The sequence below is a fragment of the Benincasa hispida genome, chromosome 11 (assembly GCF_009727055.1).
Source record: "Benincasa hispida cultivar B227 chromosome 11, ASM972705v1, whole genome shotgun sequence".
In the NCBI taxonomy this organism is placed as follows: Eukaryota; Viridiplantae; Streptophyta; class Magnoliopsida; order Cucurbitales; family Cucurbitaceae; genus Benincasa; species Benincasa hispida.
The window spans coordinates 13,720,582-13,741,215 of NC_052359.1; the positions used below are offsets into that span (position 1 = coordinate 13,720,582).

The 20,634-nt window shown below is 28.3% G+C and overlaps 1 protein-coding gene across 1 annotated transcript; it reads right to left on the bottom strand.

Annotated features, from left to right (window-relative positions):
- Positions 1–2,024: 2,024 nt before the first annotated feature.
- Positions 2,025–8,190, bottom strand: LOC120091611 (lactoylglutathione lyase GLX1-like). The gene is made up of 9 exons (XM_039049714.1): positions 8,084–8,190; positions 7,195–7,316; positions 6,988–7,112; positions 6,308–6,372; positions 5,999–6,208; positions 5,216–5,263; positions 4,229–4,339; positions 3,789–3,941; positions 2,025–2,252 (listed from the first exon to the last, which is right to left on the bottom strand). The coding sequence occupies exons 1-9, from the start codon at positions 8,138–8,140 to the stop codon at positions 2,211–2,213; spliced, it is 933 nt and encodes a 310-aa protein (XP_038905642.1). The 5' UTR covers positions 8,141–8,190; the 3' UTR covers positions 2,025–2,210.
- Between the last annotated feature and the right edge of the window lie 12,444 nt (positions 8,191–20,634).

Sequence of the window (20,634 nt, forward strand, 5' to 3'; positions counted from 1 at the left end):
TGTCTGTTAGAAATCAAGCAAATACCCTCTCTTTGGGTAACATGTTCACGCAATGCCCACAAAAACCATGAGCAACTGGACAAATTCTCACCTTCCACGATAGCAAAAGCAAGGAAAAATATATGTCCGTTTGCATCAGGCTGTCAATAGATAAGAGGAAATATATGTCCGTTTGCATCAATATTACATAAACTAAATCATACATAAACTATACATAAACTAAATAATACATAAACTAAATCATACATAAACTATACAATACATAAACTAAATCATACATAAACTATACATAAACTAAATAATACATAAATTAAATCATACATAAACTATACATAAACTAAATAATACATAAACTAAATACTACATAAACTAAATCATACATAAACTATACATAAATTAAATAATACATAAACTATACATAAACTAAATCATACATAAACTATACATAAACTAAATAATATATAAACTAAATCATACATAAACTATACATAAACTAAATAATACATAACTAAATCATACATAAACTATACATAAACTAAATCATACATAAACTATACATAAACTAAGTTTAAAATAAACTCAGCCCAAAAACATACAAAAACATACATATAAATACATATCAGCTCAACTAGAGAAAGAAATATACCACAGAAACGAGCAAAAATCGGTAGCAAAAAATGTATGAAAATGAGCAACACGACCGCTACAATGGAGGATTTGGTGATGATCAAATGGAGGACTAAAAATCGAGCAAAATCAAAATTTTGGAAGACTTCGGTGAAATAGAGGTCTCGGTAAGGAAAATCAACGAGATTTTGGTAAGTAGAAAGCAAAATAGAAGAAGAAATCGAAAGCAAAAATCGGTGAGAGGAAGGAATCGGTGGTCTCGATGAGGAAATCGATTATAAGCGGCAGTGAGGAAGAAGAATGGGCGTTTCGGTGAGGAAGAAGAAGGATTCAGGCAGAGGTTTTAATGCGTGGAAGTCGTCTACCCGATACACGATTCCCTCAGTCAAACCTGCATGACTGCCACGCCAGACTGGGCGTGCCAGGTGGCCAGGTACTCGTGTACCCGATACACGATTTAGGCCTTATCGTGTATCCGGTACACGATTTAAACACCTATTTTTGGGAATACTTTCCCCCCAACCCTATTTTTGTCATTATTTATTAAAAAAAAAACATTATTTAAAAAAAATAAAATTATTGTATCAATTAACTCTCAGATTTAAAATTTAAGGTGCAAATAGATACAAAACTATTTTATAAATTGAGATTTTCAAAAACAAAAAAAGAGAAACTATTTACACAAAATAGCAAAATTTTAATCTTCTATGATGGAGGCTAATAAAAGGTGATAGAAGTATATCAGTGTCTATTAGTGATAGAAACTGATAGAAGTCCATCATTAATAGTCGCTGATAGATATTTATCAGTGTCTATCAGTATTTTTTTTGTTGTTATTTCTGTAAATAGTTTAACATTTTTTTCCTTTTTAAAACTTTAAAAATGGTTACTTTTTAAATATTTTTTTGTATTAATAACATCTATCAGTTATAAAATTGAAGTAGTTTATATATAAATTTAGTAGACATTTTCTATGGACAAGTGTTTATGCATATCACATCAGCTAATATTGAGAAGGGAAGGAAAAAAAGGGGGAAAGCTAATTATAAAAAAGGAGATTTTCAATAGAAAAATAAGAAAAATAATTTTTTTTTAAAAAAAAGCAAAATTTTAATCTTCTTTATAGAGGTTGATAGAGGCCGATAGAAGTCTATTAGTGTCTATCAATAATAGAAACTGATAGTAAATCTATCAGTGTCGGGAGGAATCGGTCTATCAAAATGTTGCTGATCAATTAGAGTAATAGAAAGAAAATGATAAAAATGTGCCCAGCTAAATATCATCTTTGCATTACTAAAAAAAAGTATATGCTCTTCATAAACTGAAGAAGAAAATTATAAAAGAATAATATCAACTTTATTTTATTCACTCAATAGTAGACCAACAACCGCTAATCAAAAATTGAAAAGCTTATTGTGAAATTATGTTATAAATGTACAAGATTAAATAATAACACAACTCTAATCTCTAAAAATATTACAATAATTTAGGTATGCCCACTTATTAAGAAACAAATTCTCAATCTTATAATGGTCCCTAAATTTGAGCATTTTCTTCCTCTCCCCTTCTTTCTCCCCTTCTTTCTAAAGAGTTCCTCTTTGGTAATCTTTATTGTCTACCATAATCTGAAAAAAAAAAAATGGCCATTGCATAAAATATGAAGCATAAATTGAGAAAAAAAAAAAACAAAAATCACTTTTAATCTCTAGACATTCATAAAAGTAACAACTTAGTCTCTAAACTTTAGTTTGTAACGATTTAATCCATGGACTTTTAATTTTATAACAATTTAGTCCATGAACATTACTATGTAACAATTTAGTTCTTATACTTAAAAATCGGTAACAATTTAGTTCCTAGTGTAGAAATTCGTGTTAAGATTTAATGAGATTTTTTGCATAAATAAACCGATAAACTAATTAGAGATTCGATATTTTTATGAAATACAAGGTCTACATCATAAAATAATATAAAATGACATCTAATTTTGATAAATTTGTTTGTGTTAGAGACTAAATTGTTATGAAATTTAGAATTACAAGGATTAAATTGTTACATATAAATTTTAGAGAATAAATTGTTACAAGATTGAAAGTAAAAGGACTACAATCGTTACAAATCGAAGTTCAGGGACTAAATTGTTACTTATATGAAAGTTTAGGGATCAAAAGTGTTCTTTAACATAAAAAAATGCACTTGAGAATTTGTGAAAACTAAACCATAGAACTATTATGTTTAGTTTAGGTTAAAAAGCAATTTGGGGCCCTAAATTTTCATGGAAGTAACAAATTTAGTCCCTCAATTTTAGTTTGTAATAATTTAGACATTGTACTTTCAGGTTCGTATCAATTAGTTCATAAACATTATTATGTAACAACTTAGTAGTATTTAAGTAACAATTTAACCCTGTATTAATTATTTATAATGATTTTTTTCCTAACGTGAAAAATTTTGTAGGTTTTCATAAAATTTTTTGTTTATTTTGGTCCTTGTATTTTTAGTATTTGTTCATTTTTGGTCCCTATGCTTTCAAAATGTTCATTTTAATTCATATACTTTCGAATTTAGTTCATTTTGGTCTTCTATACTTTCAAAATGTTTATTTTGATCTTAACTTTAAAAAAGTGACCATTTTGGTCCTTACATTTCTATTTTTACTTCATTTTTAAGGGATCAAAATACTTTTTTAAAGTTCAAGGGTTGTAATGAACACAAGTTAGTATAAGGATCAAAGTAAATATTTTGAAAGTACAAGAACCAAAATAAACAAAATTGAAAATATAGGAACCAAAATGAAAATTTTAAAAGTACGAGGACCAAAATAAATAAAAATCAAAAGTATAGAGACCAAAGTAATATTTAAACCAAATTTTTTTTATACGTATAGATTGATGAACTAATAAGTGATCAAATGTTTATTTAAAACAAAAGTTATTACGTAATAAAGGGTGATGTAATTTTGATGAGATTTTTCACGATAATAATTTAATTGTTACTACATTATTACTTATAATAGCTATTATAAACTAAATTCTTGCAAATCTAAATGAACATGGACTAAACCATTATGAAAGATAGTTCAAGAATTAAATTGTAAAAGCATTTTGTAGAGGGAAAAGAAAAGGCAAAGGAAATAGGAATTAAAACCAATAGATAATTACCATTCTCCAACCATCTGGGTCACTAAATCCAGTCATTTTGACATTAATGGTAGGCACCAAAACTGGCTCCATGATTATGTTCCCACCAAGCTCTTTGATTACCAATTTAGCAGCTTCAGCACTCTTCTTTACATTGTCAGTACTAATATATAGCTGAAAAATACATTATAATATTTTCATCTTATTATCATATTTTTCAAAATAAATAAATAAATAGGAGATTTTTTAAAAATATAAAAATAAAGAAACTATTTATACGAATTAACAAAATTTTAATCTTCTTTGATAGAGGTTGATAGAATCTATCAGTATCTATTGGTGATAAAAACGGATAGAAGTCTACTACTGATCGATGTGGAAAGAAATCTATCAATGTCTATTAGAATTTTTCTTTTTTTTTTTATTATTTTTATGACATTTTTTCTTTCTGCGAAAGTTACCATTGCATAGCCATCTCGTCCATCATCACGAGAGAGGTTATTTCTTGTTTCCAATTTCAGCAGTGTTGTTTCACTTTCATTTGTTCCATAACCCATAGTTCCCATTATAAACTGCCAAAAAAAAAAACAATAACAAAAACCATTTCAAGAAGTCTTAATTTAACAAAATATAAATTATATATATATTCTAACAATTTAGCATTGATAATAATGCATTATACTCGAGCAATATAAGAAGATCAAAGTCGACTGATTAGTTAAAAAATACTTTTCATCGATAAACTCTCGTGAAATGATTTAGTTCTTAAACTTTAATCGATAATAATTTAATTTTTATAGAGTCATTAGACATTTTCCAATAAAAGTTGACAGTTCATTTTGAATGTAATCTTTTCATGGAATGGACTAAATTATTACATTTTCGAAGTATAAAGATCAAATTGTTACTTATTAAAGTTTATGGACTAAATTTTTATAAATTTGAAAGTATAGAGACTAAATCCTTATTTATTAAAATTCAATAAGTAAGGTCCCACATGGTAATTATTTGGTCATTAGCTTTTTGTTTTTGATAATTAAACTTATTTCCTCATCTCAATTTTTACCATGGTTTTGTATCTTTCTCAAGTAAAATATATAATTGAATTCTTAGCCAAATTCCAAAAACAATAACAAGTTATTAAAAACTATTTAATTTTAATTTTCAAAATTTGACTTGATTTCCGAAACATTGCATAAATAACAAGTAAGAAGTTTAATTTATAGGTAGAAGGAGTTTTGTAGGCTTAATTTTTAAAAAGTAAAAACTAAAAAAATAAAATGATTATCGAACATGATGTAAATTATTACTTCTATAAAAATTTAGGGACTAAAAATATTTTTAAACTAAGATATTTTATATCATCGACTAAAAAGTTAAAGATTTGAGTTTTCATCTCGACACGTTAAATACTAGAAGTTAATAAATAAATAATAAACTTAATTTACCTGTCCTTGTGAATTGTTTTGGCTCTCGAACAGTTTCATCCCCAATGCCTGCAAATCAAGTTTAGCCGATTAAACTTTTATATTATGTTTGGACTCAGATGAATATTAATTAAACTCCAAAATTTTCGAAATAAAATATATTAAAACTCTTTAATAAAAATGCCTTAAAAAATCCCATCCATCCACCAATTCTTACACGTCTATTGAGTACTTCTTCAAATGCATGAACGTTTTTCAAAGAAATTTTTAACTGAAAGTCTAAATTACTTCGCTTATAAAAGTTTAGAAATTTAATTGATAAAGTAAATCAAATCTGCTACGATATTTATTCAAACAGAATGTAATAGAAATTAATACATATATGAAAATTTAAAGTTTAAATTGATACATAATTATTAGTTCAAATTTTAATTGATATAATCCAAAAATTTGAGTATAAATTCATATTTTCTTCAAGTTTTATCATTATCTTTTTTTAAAAAAATCACCATTTTAGGGGAATGAAAATTTTAATTTTACCAATTTCTATGTCGAGATGCCGAAATTTAAGTCCCTTAAATCTATTTTATAATTTTCTTTTTAGAGTAATTATTTTAAATGAAAAAATTGTTTAAAATATTTTTAAATATAATAAAATGTTAATGTCTAAATATCTATCAGTGTCAGTGATAGTCATCGATATACACTGATAGATGTCTATAATAGATCAGTAACATATTGCTATATTTATAAATAAGTTGACTCATTTTACTATATCTAAAAACGATCCTATAAATAGTGTACCTTTGAATAGAAAGTGGTAGAGAGATTCAAATCTTGTACACGAAGCATTATTTGGGAGAGAGGATCAACGGCAGCTGAAAGGCATTGGATGAACTTAAATTGATAACCATCTTGATCTTGAACCATTGCAATTATAGTTTCGTTAACTTTTACAGGTTCTTGAATTACAACTACTCCATTTGATCGAGCTTGCTCCACAGATTTGTAGACCTTCAAGTTACAGCCAATATGTTGATTATTAATTACACTAATTAGTTTGAGATATTTTTTTAATGCTAACATATTAATCTATTTTTAAACTATACCCACATCTTGTGTAGAAATTCCAAAGTAACCGAACTCTGTGCCAATAAATACATTGTTCGATTCATCCCCTGCAAGAAATGAAAATTAATTCAATATTGTTTTTGGAGAATAGGTATATAATAACGTTGATCAGTGTTGACATATTTTGGAGTGATTTTGAGATGATTTTAAAAAATTCATTAATCATTCCAAATTTGTTTAATTTTGATTTTATACTTTTTAGTGCCACGACTTTCATAAATCAAAAATTGATTTTGAAAAGTTTTAAAATGGTTAAGGATATGTTTGAGGGTGATTTTGGAACTGTGATCATGTCATTTTAAAAATCTTGTATTTTCTTTCAAATATAGATGTTTGAAGAATATTAAAATTGATTTTAAAAAATCGAAAATCATTTTAAATTGATTTTTCAATCATTAGTTGGGAGGTAATTTTGGTGGAGTGTTTTGACTGAAAATTATATATCTCATTTTATTTATTTATCAAAATACTTAATTTCCCCTTGTATTTAAGGTTAATTTTCATATAGAAAATGTTACTTTTGAATAAAAGGTTAATTTTCAAACATAAATATGATTAACTAAAATCACTCTAAAATCTCTAACATGCATTAAAAATATATTTTTTAGAAATTCATTAACTATTTCAAATCACTCTCTAACATGTATTAACGGTTTACTTACGTTGTCTCAGTTCTAACAAAAAGTGAGTATTTTCAGGCCCAAATCCAACTAGAGCATCTTCATACCCTCGATCCGTAAACATTCTTCTCTTTAAAAGCTTCAATCCAAAGCCTTCAGTGTAAGTTCTACATATTTGCAAAATTTTCACCCATGAAAATCAACAAGAAACATCATTTTGAGTGACATCAAAATCAAAAGCATGCTTACTTGATAGAGTTGTCGAGATTGGAGACATGAATAACAGCTCGAAGAAAACGACGATGGTCCTTCTTCACCCATTTTAATACATTTTCATTTAAGTTACGAGCAGCGAAACTCGTTTCGATGATCTGTAATTTAGTTTAAATAATTTTCCACATGTTAAATATCCCTCGAGAAAAGTTAGGCACGTTTGATAACATTGACGGTTCTTGTTTGTAGTTTTTGAGAAAGATAAGTATAAGATACTATTGCTATTTCTTGTTTCACATTCTTTAAAAATGTTTTAGAAATTCTAAAAACACTGAAATCATTTTTTTTTTTTTTGTTTCTGATTCATTTTTCATTTTTTTAAATATATAAATGCATAGTTTTATTCATCTTCTAACTCCCAAAATGTACAAAGAAAAAAAGGTTAAATTGCAAATTTAATCCCTATAGTTCGAAGAAAATTATAATATAGACCCATGGTTTATAATTTAAATTTAACCCTTATGATTTGATAAGTGAGATTTTCTCAAACCATAGGGACTATTTTTGAAGTTTTATCAAATTAAACTATAGTGACTAAAGTTTAATTTTTAAAACCATATGGACTAAATTCTAACTTTTACCAAATAATATACGTGAACCAAATTTATAATATTACAAAAAAACTTAAAATAAAAATAACATAAGTTTTTCTAATAAATTTATTTTCATATAAAAGTTTAAGAGGCCCAAAAACATTGTTTCTTTTTCTTAAAAAATAAACAACTATGTATTTAAAAAAAAATATTTTCAAACAATAAATAGTTAGAAACATAGCTTTGTAATTCTTAAAAAAAAAAAAAAAAAAAAGAAAGAAAGAGATAAATACTGAAAAACAAAACGAGCTTTAAGCTCAAAAGAAACTTACCATAGAGAAGATGAGAAGAGAGAAAAGGATTGAGGATAGTCCCAAATTGTTAGCCATCTTGAAAGTTGAAAGCAAAGAATTAATGTTGAATGTAATGAAAGGGCAATGGTAGCACCATCTATTTATATTGTGTTGTGTTATAAGTTTTGCCTTTTACACATTCTTGTTTGGTATTCTCAATTTGTGGAATTGTCAATGTTCAACTTTTTTTGCCTTTTGACTTGAAGAATTCAAACCCAAGAATCTTATTATCACTTGCTTCTTATCCTTTTCTTTTTTAGCTTATTGTTCTTTTTAATCTTTATAATGAAAGTTAAATAATATTAATTTAATAGAATTTGGGTCCAAAATGAAATTGTGAACAACTTTAATAATATTGTTTGTTTTTTGACCTTGTCAAAATTAGTACAAATAAAATTCAAAATGTTGGTTATATAAATTTTATTTTAAAAGGGCAATACAAATTATCTAATCTATATTAAGTAAAGTTTTAAATAATATGACAAAACTTAAGCCATTGCAAGACTCATTCAAAATTGTTTTCAACGAAATCATTGATGTATTATTAACACCTATCATCACTCATTAAATTTTGGATGATTATTGATTTATACATAAAATGTAAAAATATATGTGATATACTATTGAAATACGAAATATAAAGTACCCATGTATTGTAGAAACAACAATGAAGATAGATTAGTATAAATAAATTAAAATAATAATCAAATTTAATTTTTTTTCTATATTTGCAAATCTTAAAAAAAAAAATGATTTAACTTTCTCAAACTGACGTGAGAAAAAAAAAACGATGAGATGGAAAAAAAGAGAGATTTTAATCCATCTCAACTTCTGTTAGCTATAGTAACGGAAAAAAAAAAAACTAATGGCCAACAAAGCAATGATTTTCTTTTGCAAAGTTCAAGGGTTAGAATGCCGAGTATTAAAACTTAGGAAATAAAAATGCTACCAAATCCAAATTTTAGGGGACTAGAAGTGTAATTATTGACTTTCTTAGTTCATCGATATGTAGAATGAGAATTTGACTTTCTAACTTTTTGGTCAATAGCATATATTTTATGCAATTTAGTTATGCCCCAAGCCTAGGATTTGGAATCTGATGGCTCCGACATTCTCCTAGATCCCCTGCAACCTGGTAACATCATCTTTGATTGTCTTGAATGCTTCTAAGAGTGAAAGTTGTCCTCACAAACTAACACGGGTCTTTTCAGCATGTTTTGTCCTTACTTGCATGCATCCTAGGAAAATTCCTTAGAGGTAACCTAACATAGGATTGCTCCAAGCTAATCATGCTTAACTTTGGAAACTTTGAAGTTTCTATGATTGAGTCATCGAAAAGGAAGGTACACTTTGTTAATATTGGTAGTGACTTTCAATTCTTTTAAACATTTCTTAACTATACTTTCTTGTTATCAAGATCCCTCCTATTTAGATGTAATTTCGATTCATTCATTTTCCCCTTCTAAACTTTGGTCATTATATTAGTTATGTTTAGGTCGATTTTTATCGAATCTTGCTATGAATGAAAACTTGTTGAGTCAGAATTAGCTAAAAAAAAAAAAAAAGAAAGAAAGAAAGAAAAAGTTATTAGACCAGCTTTCTTATGAATTTACAGTAAAATAATTTCTTTTATTTCTTATGTATGCGTCAAAGAAATATGTAATTTTATATAAAAGGATAATGAATTTATTTTTGAAAGATTAAAAAAAAAAAAAAAAAAAAAACTTTGTGAGAATAATATTTATTTCAGCTAAGCTGGTCTACAACAGATTTTTTTAAACTTTTCTTTCAGGAAAATGATTTAAACGCGAATTTGATAAATAAAGAAATATGGCGGTAGGTTTATGAAATTATATTATTTAAAAGAAATAATCATAAGTATTAAATAAAAAGAAAAAGAAAAAGAAAGCAGCCCAACTCAATGCCCACAAAAAGCAGCCAAACTCTTTTTCCTGTGGGCATTTTATTTTTTATTTTAAAAATTTTTATAATAATGTCATCGGTATCTTATGAACTTCTTTCAATTGGTCAAAAGACGATGTTGTCATGTGTGAAAAACATTAATGATGTTGAAAATCAATATGCAATATGCATTCTAGATTTCAATATACTCACATGTCAATTTCAAATGGATGGTGATATAAAATATATATATATATATATATAGTCTTTGAGATTTGAATATTGTATGTTTGTAACTATTTTTTCTTAGATTTCAAAGAAAACATTTTGATCTCTAAGAGCCCCTTGGTTTAAGGTTTGATAAATGTCTAAGAATAAATGATGTCTGGAAGTAGGATATTGAAAAATCAAAAATTGTATTTGGTTATATGTATGAGAATGAGAATAAGATAATTGAGAATGTATCATATTTTTTTTTTATACAATTATAAAGTATAAAATTAATCAAAATTAACTTCAATAATTAATTTTTGTTTGTTAATTTATTTTTATTATATTAAGTTATTAAATCAATTATAAGTCATTAAAAATTAATTATATTTATCCATTCATCAATTAATTTTTTTATAATGCACATATATATCATCAATTTTTATTAAAAAAATATTGGTAATTAATTTAAATATTTATTTTCTTTCTTTCTTTTTTTTTTTTTTAATAATTTTGTCAATTGAAGAGTTAATTTGTTAATTGTTTAATGTCAATTATAAGTCTTATATATACCCAAAAGAAGTTGATATAAACTAATTGATTTTAAATCATCAAATAATATTTTTAATTTAAAAAAATAACTATAATTATAGATTAAAAGTAGAATTACAAGTGTACAAGATTGTTTAATTGAAAAAACTTAACTTATTTTATTATTAGTTAATTAATTAATATTTTTTAAAGACTGGTTAATGATTTTAATAAATAATTTATGATATTAATATATATTACCAATAAAAAGAGATTTAAGCAAATATAATTATGATTATTCATTTTTTTCTAAAAGATTATGCTTTTACATATTAATTCATAATAATAGAATAAATTATTATATTAGTAATATTATTAATAAAATTAATTATATATGTCAATTATAAATTTAGTTTAAACATATTTATGAAAATTAAATAAATTAACCAATAAATCTAAATGGTTCTTTTCATTTTTAGTTGACTAACGATAAAATGAAGTGTCATGTGAAAGGTAAAGTAATTTGGCATATCTTAATAATTTAATGTTGAGAAGAATAATTTTTTGATCTTATCTTTTGAGTCTAGTTTCCCATTTGTGTCCCTATTCTTCAAAATATTACTCTGAGTCTTTTAAGGACTCGTTTGGTAGAGAATTCAAATTCTTTTTTTATGTTTTTATATTCACAAAGTTCAGGAAATCTATGGTTGAAAGATAACTCAGGTTCTATTTCTAAAAACTATTTTTGATTTTATGATCCAAACAGTTCAAATTTTGAAAACAACATTTTTATGTTTTCAATGTATCCAGATTTTGAGTTTTAAATTTTAAAATGCAAAATTATATTAAATAAAGATAAAGACATTTATTGGCCCAATAAATATAATATGACATGTTATAAACTCAATTCATTTTTTTTAAAAAAATAGTATATGTATTATATAATATATTATGAATTATATAATATTTACAAAATAATAATTATATATATATAGTTTTAACATAAATCATATTCATAAATAACAAAACAATAATTTATTGTCAACTACATATTATTAGGTAACTACAACTAGTTTTATGATTTATAAATATATAATATCAAACACAGTTTAAACAACTATTTAAATTAGAATTCAATTTCTAAATCTACTACCGAAATACATATATGATAATAATTTTGTTTATTGAATCTATTGTTGTCCCAAGTTTAAAAATGTTTCAGTTTTAAATATTTTGAATTTTGTTTCAATTTGGTCTATAGAAATTGAAGATTTACACTTTTACGCTTAATTTGTTTTTAATAAATACTTACTTCAGTCTTTGGTGTGAATGCCTATTAATTACTTAAAATAATTGTGGAATGAAGTTTTATAATTAATTTTAATAATCATGAAAAAAAATAGTGAAACTTAATTGATTATAATTTTAAATTAATTAATAAATACCAAAACTTAAAATTAAAAGTGTTTAGTGAAAAACCGAGTTGAAAAGTGTAAATCTTGGAATGTAAGGTCCAATAAAAAAAAAAAAAAAAATCAAATCTCAAGGATAAATTTGTATATTTTGAAAACTAGGAACTAAATTCAAATCAAACTCAAAGCTTACACGCCGTTTGGATTGCAGATATTTTTTCATGGAATGATATTAAATATCGTGGATTTAAATGTATGAGTGATTAGACTAAAAGGGTGTCAAATCCTTTCGATCAAATCAATTAAAATTTTGTTCCTTCCTTAATTATGCAGTAGTGAAAGCATGGGTCGAATCTACAAGGAACTTTTTTGTTTCTCAATTAGAATGGCTATGATCCCAAGGTAACCAAGGGGGCTTTGTGAAGAAATTGAATTATTTGAAGAAGCGTGTGAATGTTGTGTCATTGACAGTCAATTTTGAAAACTCGAAAACATAGAGAACACATACATAGAAATATACAGGATAAACATCTACAATTTAAATCATGCTTTTGGGAAGGAGAAATGGGGACGAAGACTTACCCTTGTAGTTCTTTTTCTTCATGTAATTCCTCTCCACAGATCATGAACAGTGGAACTTCTTTGCACAAACTTCTTCTTCTCACCCAATGAACAACAACAGAAACAGGACACAACTACTAGATTACCTTACCATTCTCTAAAATAAGAACCAAAGAAGTGTGGTCTCCTTGATTTTGGAAGGGAAAAAGTATTTTGTGAGGGAGAGTTTCTTTTTAGAAAATTGTAGAGAGAATTCTAAAACTCAAACAACCCCTTGGTCTGTGAAATATTTTCTCTTGCCTATTCTTAATGAAAGGATGAGTGCGCCGGGAGGAGGGAGTTAACTCCCTCCACTACTACGCAAAGGAGTTATTTTGATTTTAATATTAATTTAAACTATATATTAATGTCAAATTAAGATATAATCAAACTAACAAAGTTAATTGATTGACAATTAAATATCACATATTTTATATCCTTTTAATCATATTTAAACATCATCTTCTCATATAACCTAATTTATAGTTTTAATATGAATCTCATACATATTAATTTTAACCTAAAGTTTTACATGAATCTCATGCACATAATCTTAATCAAATATTTATCTCTCTCATATTCTAAAGTATACTTTTGATTCTTATTCAAAATTAACTTTATATTATAATGTATCTATTATAAATTATATTAATTGTATCTTATACCATTAATTACTTTATTCAATCTGAACAATTCAAATTAATCAAAAAAACTAATTGATTCTTATTTTTATCTTTAGTGAGCTAGTAAGGGAACTTTATGGACCTACGGATTAGAAGCTCCAATGGTACGAGATTAATTAATTAAATTCTTTAATTAAGTTAAGAGCAAAATGCATTTTTGATCCTCGAAGTTTGAGTTTAACATATGTTTGGTCCCCGAAGTTTTAAAATGAAGACTTTAATCCTTGAGGTTTGGAAAATACTTCTAAATAGGGGAAAATTAAAAGGATATTGTCCTTTTAGAAACTATTTAGGAAAATATTATTGTTTTCAAACTATTTGTAAAAATATTGTTTTTTTTTTGTTGAACCCTCGACCTTGTCACTCCCCTTTTTCAGAAAGGTGAAACATTATTATTTTGAGAGAGAGCGAGATTTTGAGAGATACCAAGGTAGGTCGAATTTTGAACCCTCGACCTTGCCCCTTCTCTTTTTTCAGAAAGGTGAAACACTATTATTTTGAGAGAGAGCAAGATTTTGAGAGAGAGTAAGATTTTGAGAGCAAGAGCGAGAGCGAGATAGCGAGATTTTGATAGAGAGCACTTCAATTTTTGGGTCATCCGTACAAATTTCCTTTTTTTTCTTTTTTAATTATTACACATTCCACCTTCTTCTTTCTTTCTTCCTTTCCATTTTTTTTTAAATTTTTCATTTTATAAAAACAATTTCTAAAAATATTTTAGAGCAAGATTTTGAGCGAGAGCGAGAGTACACTACAATTTTTGGGTCATCCGTACAAAATCCCCCCCTTTTTTTTCTTTTTTAATTATTACAGATTCAACCTTCTTCTTTCTTTCTTCCTTTCTTTTTTCTTTTTTTTTTTTAATTTTCCATTTTATAAAAACAATTTCTAAACATATTTTATTATTTTATTTAAACTCTAAAAAGAATAAATTAAAAAAAAAATAATATCTCATAAAAATAAAAAAAATGTAAATTAAATATCTCATTTATATAAAAATAATTACAAAAATCAATGTGTCCCACAAGGCGGACGTCGTCGATTTCGAGCTGGTTTTCGTCGTCGACTTTGAATTTGAGGTTGCTTGGGTTCTTCTTGATGTTGCTTTGGTACCTCTACAGGTGCTTCATAATATAAATATTCGTTATGCTCTCCACGACCCCGATCATGTCCATGCACGTATGAAGACGAATGACCAGCCTCTGAGTCATAATGTCCTGAACCAAATGCTGCCATCATCATCATCGGACTAACATAATCAGTTTGACTTTGCGTCTGCATCATAGTGGGCAACTCTTCCACATTATGTGTAACCTCATCAAACTCATCCTCTTCCCGAACAGGTCCTCTACGTCTAGGAGCTAATGGAGGAACAATAGGTATATCGTACATATAATGAATTTTCCCCATATAACTTTGGTTGTCACTACATATAGCAAGAACCTGGTTCGGATCATTCGCAACCTTATGGAGTCTACTGTTGTTCAATCACTGTGAATTATAAAACAATTAGACAATATTTAAAATAAATTTAAATTAAAAATAATTAAATAATATTCATTCATTTACCAGATGACCCACAGCTGCTATCGGACGAGTGACGTAGCGCCTTGTGATATTATTATACCAATGAATATATTCTAGAATGACATCTGTGTCAAACTGTTCAAGAGAAACCCCCACTACAATAAATCTTGCACGATAGTGCCATCACACTACCAAATGTACAACTTTTTCGGACTAATCTCCAGTCCCTTGGTCAATATCATGCAGTAGGGTTCAGTATTACAAGGCGATGGGACATCCTGCTGAAAACCGAATTGTCTCATCACCCTGTCAGGAAGATGCCACTCACCAATGTGAAAACATATGAGAGGACTCATCGTCCACCATATGTTTTGACCATTTGTACAAAAATTTAGCAAAGTATTGCATAATAATTTTGTATGGTTCCCAAATAACCTAAAACACAAAATATTATATTAGAGAATGTTAAAGACAAATACAATAAAAACGTGTATAAAATAATCAATTAGGTTCAGTGTAATGTACCTGTTCAGGTTGAAGCAGATCAAACATGTATCTATACTGGCTAATTACATGTGTGGTTATCCTAGTCACACAAAATTTGTCTCTCCACCTAAATTTTTAAATTGATAATTTAGAATTTAAATTAACTAGATCAGTGATATAAAAATTAAATTGAATTAAAACAACATACTGAGAACCGTAGGCTCGTCCAACTAATTGAGCGCCACTAACATGTTGTAGCTGTGGAGCCATTGTTGGAAATCGCTCCCAAGCCCATAGTTGTAAAAGTATGAGAGGCCCAGCTGTCTCTCGAACCTCAGGTCTTGTTGCTTTGCATAGTTGTCTATACAACCATGCCAAGCATGTTCCACCCCACGAATACCGCCCCGCATCATGGAGGTTAGCTAACAGTGGCAGGAACATCAACTGAACAAAATGACTTGATTTATCTGAAAAAGACTTCCACCCATCCTTTGTAATATATATGCTTGCGTATATCTTATGATGGTTTCCTCGTCTACATCATCTGTGAGCTCACGAAATTGTGTTCCTAACCATATTAAACTTAACCTCGATCCTTTAATCTTGTCAGGATGTGGGGTCGCACCGAGGTACAGTTGAAAAACTTCTAAGCAATCATCGTACATCACTCCGTTGACCGGCTCACCGTCAATAGATAACCCCAACAACACTTTTATGTCTTGTACAGTGATAGTGCACTCTCTAGCAGACATATGAGATGTATGCATCTTGGGTCTCCATCTCTCGACCAAGGCTGTGATCAGATGCCAGTCCAACTGAATAAATCATAATCTGGCAACCTCATAGAATCCAGATATGCGCAGTAGCGGTAGTATTCGAGGGTGGAGTGGAATAGTGCGCTACAGAATTGCCTCTCGGCGCCTGTAAGATATTTCTCCAGTAGTACGATCTCGCCATACACCAGATGATCGATGAATGACTGGTTGTACAAAACATTGAGATCAACAAGTCCTGGGTTTAAGGCCATGATTTGAAAAAAAAATATTTATTTCTCAATTAAAAAAATATTTGTTTCTCAATTAAAAGATAATGTACAACTTAATTAAAAGAAATGTACAACTTTATAATTAAAAAAAAATTGAATATACAATAAAAGATAAGTGGGTGAAGGAAATCTCGTTCATGAGCAGGATCTCGCTCATAATTGTCTTCACTTTATTTACTTTCCATAGAAATATATATATATATATATATATACATGATTTTATTATATAGTCAACCTTGATTTTATTATCAAGTAAATTAAAAAAAGGCGAAATAAGTAAATAGAATAGTAGAGAAAAGTGAGGGTAAATTCACTTAGGATATGCAGTGTGAGGGTAAAGAATAATGTAAAACTTTATTGATTACAATAAAAAAAAATTGAATATACAATAAATTATAATAAAAAATTTGAATATACAATAAAATGAATATATAATAAAAAAATTATTTATTTTTTAATCCCTAACTATCTGGAGCCTGTCTTAGTAACGAAGGACACTTCCTTCGATTATGTCCTAACTGATTACAAAATCCACATCGTTGTTGAGTGGCTGGTTCTGTCAAATCCATCTCATTGTGATAACGTGAACTTTTCAGTCTACCAGGTTTTCTCAACAACGATGGATCAGGATGTAAGACGGGCATATTAGAGTGCGTGATCCAGTAATTTTCATGCAGTACAGGTTGAAATTGAGGAGAGTAACATTCAGCATACGTTGACAATTTGTAGTAGTCCTCAATAAAATCTTCGTAGTTCATGTTAAAATGTGAGCAAACGGCCATAAAATGCAAGCATGGAATGCCAAATGCTTGCCACTTGTTACATGAATATACCGCTCAGACCTGTTTAGCCTCAATATTTGAACGTTTCCTCCTTTGGCATTGAGACTATGACGTCCGGTCTTCACATGAAACACACCTTCATATCGATCGTATGATTGTACTTCATGTTTACTAGATCGTGCAGCCCATTTATTTATTTTCTCGTGTGCGTACCTAGATTTTTACTCCACTTAGTATTATAAAATATGTTTGAAATAAATTATTAATAAAATATATATAAAAAAATAATATTACCAGGTGTATTTATCTTAACGCTCCAATGCATCCCTTCTTTCTTCTCTTATTTTATCGAAATAGTTCACGCATTTGAAGAATGTTATCTGAGTAAGAGCATTTATAGGCAACATTCGAGCTCATTTGAGGACTCCATTTATGCACTCTGATAGATTTGTCGTCATCCACCCATATCTGAATCCTCTATCATGTGCTTGAGTCAATTACTCTAAACTAATGTTGTAAAAAAAAACTTAGACAGCTCCGATTTATTCCTTTAATATCTTCAATTGCTTTGTTGAACTTTCGAATTTGAAACTGACACCCGACACGATAAACATAATTTTTCAATGAATTAAATTTATACTTTTTATTAAAGTTGCTAACGATATGTCGTAAGCAGAAACGATGGTGACATTTTAGTCCCATCCAACCATTTGCTAGATTGTTCACTGTTGCAATTATACCAGCATGTCAATCTGAAATTAAACACACCTCTTCATGTGTTACAATTTCTCTCAGGTGTTTCAGGAACCATCCCCATGAGTCTGCGGACTCTTCATCAGCAACGGCAAACGCAAGTAGAAGAAGATGGCCGTTCGAGTCAACTAATATAGCAATCAACAGTTTTCCTCTATATTTTCCATACAAGTGTGTACCATCTATCTGAATTATCGATTGACATTTATTAAAAGCTTCTATACAAGGACCAAATGCCCAAAATACAGAAGTTAGGATAACATGGTCTTCAGTAAGCGTTTCTTTAACTCTCCACTCTACACGTGTTCCGGGATTGATCTGCTTAACCATATATAACCACCTGGGCAACAATTTGTAAGACTCATCCCAATTACCGAACACTTTAGCCAACGCTTTTCTTTTTCCCTCCCATACCCTATGGTAAGGAACATGATATCCAAACTTTGATTTGATGTCAGACTGCAGTTGTGCCACACTAATAGATAGTTTTTCTTTTACGGGGTCACAAAACTCCAGTGCAATGATTGATGAATCCAATTGCACGTGACTTTGACTTACTTCTAAATAAAAACATGTATGCTGCTCATCATACTTAGTGATCTCGAACAAGTCATGCGATTTTTTCTTTATTGCACGAAGTCTCCATTTGCAACCTTCCTCCCACTTCTTACACCGAATTGTCCAAATCGTTGGTGTAGATTCAACAACCTCATATGGTGCGTGACACTTTATTGCAAAACATTTTACCGCATATTGTAGCATTTCCTTGTCTTGACAAATCATCCCTTTATACAATTGAGTATTGTCAACGTCCACAGGAGCTACAATTGCGTCATGTTCCCAAATGCTATCCAGTACATTCATATCCAAATCATTGAATGTATCTGAAAGCATCTCATGTTCACGACCATCGAAATCCAACTTTTCAAATTCGTCATCCATTTCTATTCTGAAGTCTCTGTACAGGTTATTAGCTGCCATATCTTCATTATCACATGGCGATGCAACTGACTCCGGATTAGGATCGATACATTGAGTTGAATCTTCAAACTGGTTAAATGATGTATTAGGATCCACCCCTATCCTATTTACATTTACATACAAATGCACTACATTTGACACTGGCATTGCTATTGAGAACATCAAGTTCATAACTTGTGCATTCGAAATAGAGAATGACATAAACCTTATTGATCCTGACGGTTCTAGATTGGGATGTCTATATATTATTTCTATCTGATTTGCTCCCATATCTACACCAAATAACACCCCAACCATTTCAATGAATTATTCAAATACAATTTCACTGTTCACATTTATGGTAAAACTCCCACTTGGTGGTTGGTCATACTCAACCCCATCAATACCATCAATCATATTACCATTTGTAAACAACAAAAATTCCAAGCATTTACCCGCCATTTTCAAAAAAAAAAAAAAAAAAAAAAGACAAACATAAATTTTTTGTATTATACTTTTTATAAGAAGTATATTAAAAAATATTAAATTTTTTAGTTTATAAACATAAACTTTTTAAGTTTTATGAACATAAACTTTTTAAACATAACAATAAATTAAACTTTTTATAACTATTTTTAAACAACACAATAAATTAAATTTTTTATAACTATTTTTAAATAATGACAAATTTAAACTTTTCAAATTAAAATTAAACTATATTTTCAAAGTTAATACTAGAAAATATCAAATTATCACAATAAATATAAACAACAATAATTTTCATGAATAAAATAAAATTTTCAAAACTATATTACATATTAAACTTTTGAAACTATACTAAACTTTGTTAACTATCACAATTTTGTATTAAACTATAAATATCAACTTCTTAAACATCACAATAAACTAAACATTTTAACACTATAAACATCAAAGTTAATACTAAATAAATCAAATATCATAAGAATAAACTAAACTTTTCAAATATCATAAGTTCAACTCACAGATTCGACGGTAGTTCTCTTTTTTCCTTCAAAGTGACAACGTTCACTCTTTTTTCCTGTTATTTGTTATCTGACAACAACTACAAAAAATAAAACAAATTAGAAACTATAAAAATCAATAATATAAGAACAAAAATAAAATTTATAATTAATCTTAAAAAATAAAAATTTAGTAGAGTAACGAAGCAATATAGTTGTGTGAGAATAATTTTTTATTAAATGAAATACAAGAAGAGAAATGGAAATGGGAGGAGAGGAAGATGATTTCGAAGACTTATTTTCAAAGGCAGTGAGGGGGCAGTGAGTTATGAAGGGGCAGTGAGCAAATCAAAGGGACAGGAGTGAAGAAAATCAAGGGCAATGAGCTATCGAGGGAGTAAGTGAGCAAAAATGAAGAGGATGAGGCTTAAAAGGATGTAGGTCGAGTGTTGAACACTCGACCACGGGTTTGGGGTGGTTGAAAAGGCATTAAGGCTATGGTTGAAGAGGCATTAAGGCTATGACAAAGGGGAATCGATCAGTGGCGGCAGAGGAGCATGCATACAGTCGGTCAATGCATGTAGGGAACCGCGTAGGGGAATCAGAGCAGGGGCAGCATGGTGATAGGACCTCACACCTTTTTTTAATTTACTTGA